Source organism: Phycodurus eques, chromosome 1, assembly GCF_024500275.1.
Source record: "Phycodurus eques isolate BA_2022a chromosome 1, UOR_Pequ_1.1, whole genome shotgun sequence".
NCBI lineage: Eukaryota > Metazoa > Chordata > Actinopteri > Syngnathiformes > Syngnathidae > Phycodurus > Phycodurus eques.
The window spans coordinates 48,931,142-48,943,817 of NC_084525.1; the positions used below are offsets into that span (position 1 = coordinate 48,931,142).

Here is a 12,676-nt window from a genome sequence, read left to right on the forward strand (position 1 = left end):
CTGAGAGATTTCAGAGAATCTTCTGGGTTGGATGACGAGGATTAGTTTGAAGTTGAGCGTGACGTGATGTGTGAATAATATTGCTGGCAGATCTTAATGCTAATGAAAGCAGTACCGTGTTAACGCATTCCTACTATGGCCATCTGTGTAGAATCAACGCGCTAATGTGAACAGTTTTGATTCGGAATAATCCTCAGTTTGAGGTCAATATGAGCTGCCAGCTTACAGTATTTGTCAGGATCAACTTCGGTTTTTTGTTTGTTTTCAGCCCACTTTGCTGATTAAACGCGACGATCATTTCCTAGTGCGAGCATCAGAAAAGGCAAATTGATGAGAATTGTCAAAAAGTTTGCAGGCAATATAACAAGCAAGATGTGCGGTATTACTCTGATGTATCACATTTAAACATTCGTTTGCTGCGTACAACATAATGGCACCTGGCTTAGTGCTAATTGGTTCCTGGTGGCATGTTGCAGTTGTGTCATCGGTACTGCGACTGAGGTTTTAACATGACCCGAGGCTGCGTATGGAGCTGGTCCCCACAAAAGTAACTTAGATGAAACGTGTTTAACTGCAGACATGTTTTTACATCCACGTATAATGTCCATTTTGAGCAACACAGGCTGCCAGACCCAGAAGGTTTTCTACTTCTCCAGCAGTTCAACTAGCAATGCGGTTCCTCAGTTGTTGTTTTTTCCATATCATTTGCATACCACGTCGAAAGCAGTATATAAGCCCGCTCTCACACAGCTCTTGTGAAACCACTTTTAAGTTGCACTTTTTTCCAAAGTCAAAGCACAAACCTTTGCAAACATTCTTAGTTGTTTAGGTGCGATGTTGTGATGTAGTCATAACCATTCACTGCATCTTGGAGTTGAGAATGCCGTGAGAGAGCAATGGAAAAGATATGCAGTGGATATGAAAGGTCTACACGCCCCTGTTCAAATGTCAGGTTTTTGTGATGTATAAAAATGACAATAATATAAATCAATTCAAAACTTAGTCTACCAATTATGTGACTGATAACCTGTATAGCTCAACTGGGGGGGGGGAATAAAAACACCAGGTAATGTGTTTGCACAAGTGTGCACACCCTCCTCTAACTGCGGCTGGAGTTGGGTGCAGAATTAAACAATCACATTCAATCTTATGTAAAATGGGAGTCAGCACGCTGCTGCCACCATTTTAAGTGCCTCTGATTAACCTTAATAAAAAAAGTTCAGCTTTTTATTTTGATTTTTTTTTATTTACATCACCTCTCCAAAAGATTTCCTTTTTTTGTAACAATTATTATTTGTGTTGTATGGGTTATCGGTCACATTATTCGTGGAAAAAGTTTTCAAATGCTTTTATCTTGGTCTCATTTTTTTTAAGATCACAAAATACGTTGCAGTTCAACTAAAACATACAAACATACAAATACACACAACTGGAAAGATCAATACTTGACCTGTCGTTATTTGTGGGTCTTGCCATTCAATGGGCCATATCAAAGTAAGATAAAGATTTGTTTTTTTGCGGGGGGGGGGGGGGGGGGGGCTGAAATAATCAATCATATCTGAACAATGGAATCCTCATCATCGCCACAGGTCTCCTTCTGCTTTTGTGTGGCCAAAGTAAATGTTTTGATTACTGCAAATAGAAAGCATATCATGTCAGTGTATGTCTGATACACATTCATTAAAACCTCAGTGCAGACCTCTCACTCTGGGGCTTACCCTTAAATACATCAATCGCCCTCAACTGAAAAGGCAAACTTTTAATAGTGAAATGATGCGATCCAAAACGTTGATAAGTGACTTTCTTGGGATTATATTGTCCTCATATAAGTGACATCGCCTAATTGAGGGGTTTCTTGTGTCTCCGCAGGGTGACTCTGTATGACTACCAGGCGCTGTGCTGGGTGTATTCAGAAAGTAGTGACAGTGGACACACGCTGCTGGATGTGAGTTTTGTGCTGGTTAACTCACCTCTTTGTTCACGATCTCTGGGTTAAGCTACATCAAGACATGAAGAACGTGTTGTTTGTAGTGAGGGCACTTCTGTATTTGTTGTTCTTCTCTCCTTCAGCCTTACTTTGCCTTCCTCTCGGCGGTGAAGTGGCTCCTTACAGAGCTTGTCATGTAAGACTTGTGATGTGTCGGTCTCTGGTTGTAATTGAAATCCTCTTCAAGTTGTCTTTTGTTGGAGGATTCAATCACGTTAATGTGTTTTTGTGTACCATCTGTGTATTTGTTCGTGAGCCTCCGCTCATTGCATGTCGACGTGGTGGTCGCCGCCTGCTGTTCCCTGTAGCCAGTGCATGCCTATGATGCCACGCTGTGGCGGCAGAATGATCGGGGTGTTTTTTTTTTTTTTTTTTTTTTTTCTGTCACCGCAGTGATTTTTTTAAATTATGCTTTGTCTATGTTTTTCATTAAAATGTCTGCTTCCATCAATATTCCACCTTCTTTTAAATATAACAATGTAGCCTAGATGTTGGTTTGTTTTTCGCCCCTTTACTTGCACTTTAAACTTTATTCGTAAATGCTAAATATTTAGTTCATCACTTGCAGAAATGTTAAATACAGAAGAACTTTAGACTGATGACTGCTGCACATTCTGCTACGGTGTGTGTTGAATTACATTCATCTTGTAATGTTACAGTCAAAATTCTCTTCATTTAATAGATTTTTGGTCGAGTTCAACTTGTACAGCTGGTGGCAGTCCGACCTCACTGCAAAAGGTAAGGGTACACGCACACACACACACACACACACACACACACACACACACACACACACGCACACGCAAACACACAATTATTTGGGCTTTATTTATTCATGTTATTTTTAATGAAGAAAAAAAAGACCCTGTGACTGATTCTCATCAACAGTATTTTGGGAAAATTAATTTAAAACATTGTATCATTCAATGATTTTTAACAATACTGAAATGTCCTTTTTAAAAAAAACAAACAAAAAAACAACTTAAGAGTTAGTTGTATGATTAAGTCTTAAAAGGAAGTAAATGTTTTTATTTTGATCATAGCAGAATGGTCTTAAACTAAGCAGCTAAGCTTAAAATAAATACATAAATGTTGTTGGCATTTAGACAAAACATTGTATTTTTACTGTACCTCTGGTTTCCATCTTATATGAAAGATAAATAAAAAAAGAAATCAGGTTCTCTACTTTATGAGTAATATAAACATGAAGATTTCTCTTTCAAATTAAGCATTAATAACAACTATTTTTCCATCTGGAAAGGCCTACCCACAGACCAAAACGTAAACTGATCCATAAACTGTTTGAACAAAAGTCACTGAGCAAAGACCGGGACTGTTCGACTGCATTTACGTCAGTTTGACCACGGAAAAACAGAACAGAAGAGACAAGGATCCAAAAGGCAAAAATAAAAGCGACAAAAACATGTGATTGCCTCAAGCGACCTCAGCCGTGGTATGTGTCTGTCAGCACACAGGTTTTTTTTGTTTTTTGTTTGTTTAATATGTGTGTCCAAAAAGAATTGCTTAGGTGATGTACAGAACTGTGCACGACATTGGAACTTGTGGTGAGCAATATCTACAATGGAGTGTATTCATGTATGCGTTCCATTTTCTTTGTTAGCTTGAATTTTCTTCTCACGCACACATCTGATTTGATTATTTCAACATTTGAAACATTGTGACGGCTGATACTGTGTGGTATACTGGAATGCCGAACGCCTGCCTGGGAATAAAGATTAGTTATGAATGCTAATATTTTGTGTTTGGAGGAGAGAGAGAGAGAGAGAGAGAGAGAGTGAGCGGAGGGAAAGTCACTACTTTCCTCACATGCGCTTTTCGTGAATGAAGGGAAGCTGAGCGTTTCTGTTCACCCAACAGCCGGGACAATTTCACAGCTGGCTGCCCTCAGGTTTTAGCAGCGCTCTCGCCAGCTTCTCACAATGCACACATAGGCCCGCGCCCCCCAGATGACATGCACCAATATAGAGCAGTCTGCAACACCTACCGACTTGAACTAATCCCACACATTAATACATGCAGCTTTTGTATACACATGCACACATTAATGGCCAATAAGTACAATTAAAGGAACCCATTGAAATTACAGGCGTAATCCACCTTAAATACTTGCTTGGAAAAATATGTTCAGAGGTTATGAAAGGAAGCCACTTATGTTTAAATGTTTATTTTTGGCATGCAAAGTAGGATTAGCTGCGGCTTTGATAAGGCTGCCTTGAAACATGTTTACACTGTAGTTTGCTTTCAGACCTCTGGGTGGCAGGAGAGTTCAACATCAGCCTCCTAGTTTGGGTTCACGTTTTCTGTACATGTCCTTAACAGCACTACTTCACAAATTCAGTTTTCTCTCAAGCGTGTATATTTACTAGGATGTGGTGTGTCTGACTATTTGCTTGCATTCTATTTACACAACTATTTTGGCAGTTCAGGTTCCAGGAACTCCTCACAAACTGGTTCGCTTCTTTCTCTTTTGCTCCCCACCTCATCCTTCTCCTCTCGCCTCTTCTCGTTCAGCTCAGAGGATGGGCCGAACCATGCAGGTTCCATGTGACACCGAGTACCCGGCCTTCGTCTCGGAGAGGACCATCAAAGAAAACACAGGAAACGTCGACTGTGACGGCTGCATCAAGTACGCGAGACACGCGAACGGACACGTGAACGTACATTCGTGAACAGTATCTAGAGCGGTGATTTCCAACAAGGCTGCTGTGGTGTGCCACGAAAGATCATCAAGGGTCTGAAAATGATGATTATTTGTCAATGAAAACTATATCGTTGTTCATCTTTCGATGCCAACGACGTATAATGACAGGCACAACAATTAAATGCTCCTCCATTAGATGGCAGACATTCACACAAGATGAAACAGTTAAACAATTCCAGATTTTACACTGTGTAAGTTAATTTGGGAATAAAATTGAGACGAGATCATGATGATTTCATTTTGTGACCATTTTGCTTCGAATGTAAAATTGGTGCCTTGGCAGTTGGGAAACACTGATTCTCGAGCAGCAACAGTCAGTGTGTACCATAAGGTTTTGCAATATTCCAGGGACTTCAGGAGGCCTCTGAGAGCTCATTAAAGCAAGTTCCTACATTTATATATACATTTTTTTTGGGGGAAAATGTATAATCCATATAAATCATTTGTCTGGTAACACATGCTTGCAGTTGGATACGCGAGGCACGTTGAGAGGGGAAAGGAGAGGTGGGAAAAAAAGGCTTCCTTTTAAAAATGGGAAAATGAGTGTGGTCCCCATTAACAATTTGCGCTTTTCTGTCAGGCAATTGTGGGGTGTTCTCCGGAACCCTCCAATGGGGCCTTCATTGCTCCCAGCTGTGGAGCTGCCAGAGAACTATGCGTGTGCGCAGTCCTCATGCATCTTTTTATACAATCTCACTGCAGGGATGCATACATTAAAACGGTTCTAACTGATACTGTCAATTTATTTAACAATGTGAGGTTTATTGTTTGCAACTCTTGTGTAGTCTGGTAACTTTAGGCTATCACATACAAGTTGCTGATGTGTCGAAAAAAGGAGCCATTTTGTCAGATAGGTTCCGGAGATTTCTTGATTGAACGGGTCTGGAGGTAATCAGGTTTGGGTGCAGTAAGTGAAAATGAACTCAGCTTTCAAAAAAAAATGCGATAGTCACTGTTCACGCATGATTTAACCAGCGGGGCCATTAGTTTTTTCAATAAAAGGGCCAGGTAGCTATGAATATATATATAAGTTTTGTCTTCTTAAATAAAATCACCATTTGAAAACTGTATTTTATGTTTACTTGGTTATCTGACACAGATTACGCAGTTACAAAGACTAACTTGAGTAAGAAATCTACAGTCTTTTAACAAATGTATTACACAGCAAGCAATTTAAGATTTATGCCACCGCTGCTCTAAATTAAGAGCAGTGGTAATCACCCCAATTTTTTTTCTCTCTTCTCTCGTCTGTTACTATAATGATTAAGACACTGGTATGTAGAAGCTCTTTAACCCAAACAATATTTTTAATGACAAAAATATAATTAGTATTAATTTCATATGCCCTGTTGAAAAAAAAAAGAAATTGTTAAACATGTTATCATATAAATCACTATAATTATCTTGATTATAATTATAGTGGTTTACTTGCACTCCAGCTTCCGTGGTTGAATTTTATGCTTGGATTATTTTCGGACTTCTCAGGGAATCCCTGTGAGGCGCCTCGACTTTGTGTTTAAACATTTTTTTTTTTAAAAATAAAAAAAATGAATGAATTTATTTCCATATTCCTCATTATTTTGCAAAAACACAGAACGAACTGAAAAAAGCACTTCTTTATCCTGGAAGCTCTTGTGTAAGATTTAGTTTTTTTTTTTTGTTTTTTTTTTTATGATGATCAAATCCATTTGTTAAGCACTGTATCAGCGGTTTCATCTGCTGGACCGTAAAAAAATAATGGGGGTTCTGTTGCTTGTTGCATCATTTTGCTCTGCCTTCTACTGCAGTATCAAAGTGAATTTCATGACCACGAACCGATTTTGCTGGTGTGTCCAAAAAAAATGTGGCTCTATGTTGTTATTTCATGGTAATGTTTCAAGTGTTTGAACTACCAAAGAATCACACCCAGAAAAACCTCACTGAATTAATGTGTTGAACCGCATACAGTAATAATGATCATATTTCTCAACTCCGATGACAGACGAAAACCACACATGGAATTGGAAAATATGAACCCACATGCTCATTAAGTTAAAAGTGAGCAAAGAAGGTGCATAACATTTTTCTGGGTCCATAACAAAGCATGCAAACTTAATCAAATTGAGAGCATTTTCACTCTCATTATCATAGTCTTAACCTGAAATGTTCTATGTTGACAGCCAGTGCTATTTTGTTGTTCACCTCCTGCTAAGTGTGCAAGACTGAAAAAAAAAAAAAAACAGAACAAAGCTTTACGCTGCTTGTGTGTGAGCGTGTGTGTGTACGCACACACATGCGAATGTGGTGTTGCCGTGGGTAGGATATGTTCAAGGCCATCGGGCAGACAGTGAATGTTTTCCTCCAAAAGCAGCGGATTCACTATGAGTGTGACAGTCTTGGACTATGAGGGACCGTTGGGACATGATTCAGGATTAGCTCTCTCACCTACTATTCAAATGCTTTCACACACACACAAAAAACTACTGAAAGGCTCTCATAAGGACTACTCAAAACACTTTCATCCGCATGAGTCTTGCTGTCATTAACACTACTCAAATGCTCTCATACGCACGAGTCTTGCTGTCATTCACACTACTCAAATGCTCTCATACACACGAGTCTTGTTCTCATTAACACTACTCAAATGCTCTCATACGCACAAAGTCTTGCTCTCATTTACACTCCTCAAATGCGCTCATACGCACGAGTCTTGCTCTCATTAACACTACTCAAATGCTCTCATATGCACGAGTCTTGCTCTCATTCACACTACTCAAATGCGCTCACGCGAGCACGTCAATCACATTCTCGCACACGTCACTGGCATTCACGAGTTCATGTCAATCATGCTCACACATGAATAGTGTAAATCTTTTATTAGGTTGTTCAATACAAAAAGTTAAATTATAGAGATGAACTGCACACTGCACACAGTGAAGTATTTCATATTTAAAATATGTATTATTTTGATGATTGTAGCACCTAGCAAATAAAAAAATAATTCCCCGTATTGAGAAACTACAATATAACGTCAAATGAAATTGTGAATTAATACAAGAAATAAAGTGATTTTTAGGCTGGAATTTGCCCTCTGAAAAGTACTTAAGTGTTTAATCACTCTATGAGTGCTGAAGAAAAACTTTTCAACTATATTCTAATTTATTGAGATGTACCTATATTTAAAAAAAGGCATGAAATATTTGACTCTGACTGTGTGTAGTCTGGAGTGCATGTCTATGACACGAGTTTCACTACGACAATTAAATTCCTTCATTCCCTTTGGCCACCTCATTAGGTACGCCGGAGCAGGGGAGCTTCCTGCCTGCAACGAACCGTGTGAAAGCATTTGAATAGTAAGTGTGAGAGCTATCCATCCATCCATCCATCCATCCATTTTCTGAGCCGCTTCTCCCCACTAGGGTTGCGGGCGTGCTGGAGCCTATGCCAGCTCCACCCTGAAATGGTTGCCAGCCAATCGCAGGGCACATACAAACAAACAAACAACCATTCGCACTCACATTCACACCTACGAGGAATTTAGAGTTGTCAATTAACCTACCATGCATGTTTTTGCAAACTCCATACAGGCGGCGCTGGGGATTGAACCCCGTAGCTCAGAACTGTGAGGCAGATGCTCTAACCAGTTTGGATTATTTTCGGACTTCTTGCCGCCGTAAGAGAGCTAATCCTGAATAATATCCCTAACGGCCCCTCATATTGGCCTGTATGCCGGCTTTGGTCTGTCACGGTCTGATGACTGTTTCAAAGTGTGGTGCAATTCCGCAACTGAAGGCTGCTTGCGGTTGGTTGAAATGGCCACACTATTAAATTAGGAGAATTTTCCTGTAGCTATTAAATAATGTTTGGTCCCAGCTGTGAGTTCAATTCAATTCCATTTTATTTACGGTATGTACTGGCACAATAAAAGTAACCAAGACAGTTTTTTTTCTTTTCAGAGTTTTTGGAAGGAAGGAACATTGAGCCTTGTGGGTAGGACATGTAATCAACACGTCAGGGTGAGAGAGAGACGAGATAGAAGAATGAAGATATGTAACTGGGAATATGCGAATCGAATCGGTACTGGTCGTAGTAGTAGTTATGTGAGTTCAATGCCTTCTACACTGGGTCCACGCCACAATTTAACATGATCCAGTACAAGAGCTGTATCAAAAAGTCTGCCTTGACAAAGACAATATTTTTCAAATAAGATATGAAAGGGAATGTATGACGCAGTGAACTCCTACAGCTCAAAGACTGAGCAACATTATCTTTGAAAGACAATATATTTACAGCTTCTTCTTTTTTTTTTTTAATTAGTGGGTCTCATTGCCTCTGATAAAACGTCCTTTGTGACTTCAGTAAATCAACCGATAAGAGAGAAAGAAGGGGAGGGAGGGAGAGAGGCAAGAGATAAAGGGAAAAAAAGAAGACGACATAAAGAAGAGATCATCTGTCTGGCTTCTCTTCTTCATGAAGTTTATCACAAACTGTTGGCCAGGGTGCTGAGGCGAGCCAGCCCCGACATTAAGCGGGAGCAGCATGTTTTATATTCGGCAACACTTCATTGAAGCGCACCTTGGATTGCGTACAAGAGAAAAGTCGAAGAGGACAAATTGAGGAGGATGATGTGTTGCTCGTCTTTGTGTGTTGATTGACATCTGGCAAGTGAGTTTTGATGTGCATTCAGTGGAGTCTCTTCGAGGCCAGAGGAGATTTGTAACGCCAAGCTGGAGACGTATGTCTCGTCCTTGCGTTCTTTGCCTCCCAATATCGATATACTGTCTTTCCTGATCGCTTTGCCTCTGGCTGTGATTGGCAGGTCCTTTGTGATTCAGCAGATCCCCAGCAGTAATCTCTTCATGGTGGTGGTGGACAACAAGTGTGATTGCAGCATGTTCGAGCCAATCACCATGGATCCTGTTGAAATCATGTATATCCTTTACTACGAACAGCCTGGAACGGAGCACCGGGCTGTGGGTCAAATACATTTACCCATTTAACACAAAGAATGAGAATATTTCGAAAGTGGCGCGCCTATTTAACAGTCGCGAATAATAAGCATGGACTTCTAAATGTCCTCTTTCCTAAAAATATAAATCTTAAGTTTAAGTTTCTCGAAACAGAATCTGTTCTTGACAAACGACGCAGCAGAAGGCCCGCAACTCCCACCGCCATCCTCAAAAAGCTCGATTCAGCGGATGCTGTTTTATGTTGTATGGTGTTTTTACTGTTTATACTGAGGACCAAAACGAAACAAACCCCGGAGCTTTATTGTGTTTATTTTTTTTATTTTATTTTTTTTATTATCTCTGGTGACGATACTTGACTGTAAGCCGGGAAGTGCTAATCTGCTCTTTTCTGTGCTATCACCAAATGAAATCAGTCAATGTTTGGGAGAGTGAAAAAGCTTGACCCGTACTGACTTCATGTTATTGTGCATCATAATCTTGAAGTTGGCACGGGGAAAGCGTTTTCTCTCTAAGATGCATTAATTGAATCGAGCTTTTGTTGATGCTGAATTCCAGTGCAGCCCTTCAAATAGACTCCCCCCCCCCCCCCCCATCTTTGCCCAAATGCCTGCTGTAGCAGTTTGGTGTTTTGAACATTGCGTTACGGAGCAGTGAAATGGCCATAAAGCTTCTCAAACTGGTGCTAAACTGCAGTCGGGGAACTAAAAAAAAAACAAAAATTGCCAGGCAGTTCAGTTGCCACAATCAAAGGACTGATAACAAATTAGAAACTGCAATACCTGAACTGTCAAATGCTGATGGCCTTGCGTCTGCACGAATGATACCTGAAACGAAATAGAGAAATGAAGTGTAAACCAACTTTTGGGACACCTTTTTATCCAGAAGACAATCCTTATTCACCACCTTAACTTTTCCCTCACATAACGAATCTCTGAAATGTGAGCGACTTAAGATGCAAAAGGACAGAAGGCGTCCAGATACCTGTCACCCGTTCCACCCAGAGGTATTTACACGCTCGAAGAAACGTCAGCATGTTGTGTTCTCAGCTGAGCCAGCATGTGGGTTATATTAAAATGTTCCATATCTGTTGTACATCATCGTGTTTGGCCCACTTCGTTCTGCAGGAGAACTCAATGGAGTGTGGAGGAGCTCACACTCTCACGTCGTCCTTTTCTGCAACACTGCTCTGCCTCCTCCTGGCACTGTTCCCCAGGTGACCAGAGCTGGCGGCATCTATCCATCCGTCCATCCAACCAGAACTTTCTGTCAGATCGATTTGGCATGTAAAAGTATCCCAAAGAAGTCACGCACACAAAGAAAAAACTCTAAAAAAAACACACACAAAAAAAACACACCAAAACACTCCTAGTGTTCCAATTGTAGTATCTTTCACCCCCTTTTCCTGAGTTACCTCCTGACGACACATATTCAGGAAAGGACTGAGAGCTCCCATGTACTGTGATCAGTCAGGTGCTATAGCAATATCACATGCAACAGGAACTTTGCTTTTGTTTTTTTATTGTATTTTAGCGTGATGACAAAGTGGTGTCAGAAGTGGGCATTCAAGTATTCAAGTCATGGACCACCCACGAGCTGGAGACGGGGAGGGGGGGGAGACTTTCTCCTCTAAATGACTTGTCATGGACAATTATCATTCTGAATATTTAAAAACAATGACGATAAAACTATTGTATGTGGCTGGGTTAAAAAAAAAAAAAAAAAAAAGTTTAAGCGGCTTTCGTTTTGAAAAAAAAATCTAATTCTGTTTTTGTTGTGCTCTATCTGTACAGTACTGTAGATTTGATTCAAGAGTTTAATATTGAATTTACATGTGGCACCCATAAACTGTGACTATGAGATTTTGAGTCCTCTGATGTGAGTAGTTGTTAAAGTTTAAGCTTTGCCTTATTCAGCGATATTGGTCCTGTTTCTGTACTTTTTTTTCGAAATAAAATGACGTATAAAAGGGCATAAAGAGCTTTCACCAAGTTTATCTTCCCAGGTTACGGACAGATTTTGACTCGAGTGTTTGAATTCAACAGCAACACACATCTGCACATGTTCAGCCAATCGACACAAACAATCCTTTTGATATTCATTTTCAGGCCATGTGCGCACATGCATGCAAAATGATTTTATGTCATGTTGTCTCAGTCTTACTGTGTTTGTGCAAACAAATTAGTACAAGGACTAATAAACCACAGAAGTTCCGTGAGATTATCCTCGCCGCCTCATCCGTGGTTGTCAACATGGAGGTCCCCAAGGTCACACGCTTCACCTCACCTCCGTGGGCCACACTATTTTGACAACGTATAGCTCACTGTTCTTGCAATTCTGATCTCTCTTGTATGTTTCAGCAGTTCTGTCCCTTGAGCAGAGCTACAGTATGTGACTGTAATCACTCCCAGTTCATCCTGTTCTTCCTCTTTCAATGCTCCAAAGGCTCCATGACGAGCTGCTGGGTCATTTATCACTCTATAATGGGCTGAGAGCTGTTTGGGGTCAGCACACATTAAATCCGGTCTGTGATTCCTTCCTGGTTGCCAGATGACTTATACGAAAGTGTGTTGCAACACAACATTGGAGGAAAGGCAGACTCGTGGAAAGCAATCTTCTCTCTGGGGACTCTGCCACAATTGCAGTCCTGCTGCCACCACCAGATTGTGTGCGTGATAAATGTTCATCACTATTTCTGTTATGCTACCAATGGAACATGATTCGTGTTTTGGTGATAGTCTCACCAAAATAACAGCACATTTTAGGACAGCATAAAGCAAAAATGTTGAGTCTAGAGTCACTTTGCAACGACAACAACTTCTCATTCAGCCAGAAGAATATATGCAGGTTTGGCGGTCGCTGATATTGATTCATCCAAACGGTGCTCAATGGCGTTGAGGTCTAGCTTCCACACCAAAGTCACTCATCCAAGCATGCCTTTTATGATTTTGAATTGACCATGGATTGAGTCACAACTCTGCATTAAATATAAATTGCACATTGGAAGGAATGACAAAAAAA

At 40.4% G+C, this 12,676-nt stretch overlaps 1 protein-coding gene across 7 annotated transcripts in view; it reads left to right on the top strand.

The window, feature by feature from the left end:
* The window catches only part of LOC133413220 (voltage-dependent calcium channel subunit alpha-2/delta-3-like), a 101,395-nt gene extending 89,774 nt beyond the window's left edge, over positions 1 to 11,621 (top strand). For 5 of the 7 annotated variants that reach the window (XM_061697294.1, XM_061697301.1, XM_061697329.1 and 2 more), the window contains 7 exons: positions 1,870 to 1,945; positions 2,071 to 2,123; positions 2,670 to 2,725; positions 4,520 to 4,634; positions 9,508 to 9,625; positions 10,584 to 10,661; positions 10,783 to 11,621. In XM_061697294.1, the coding sequence (XP_061553278.1) occupies positions 1,870 to 1,945; positions 2,071 to 2,123; positions 2,670 to 2,725; positions 4,520 to 4,634; positions 9,508 to 9,625; positions 10,584 to 10,661; positions 10,783 to 10,875 (589 nt within the window). In that variant the 3' untranslated portion in view covers positions 10,876 to 11,621. Of the gene's footprint in view, positions 1 to 1,869; positions 1,946 to 2,070; positions 2,124 to 2,669; positions 2,726 to 4,519; positions 4,647 to 7,983; positions 8,042 to 9,507; positions 9,626 to 10,583; positions 10,662 to 10,782 lie in introns of those variants that run through there. The other 2 variants (XM_061697339.1, XM_061697347.1) reach the window with 2 other exon arrangements.
* The last annotated feature ends 1,055 nt before the right edge of the window (positions 11,622 to 12,676 follow it).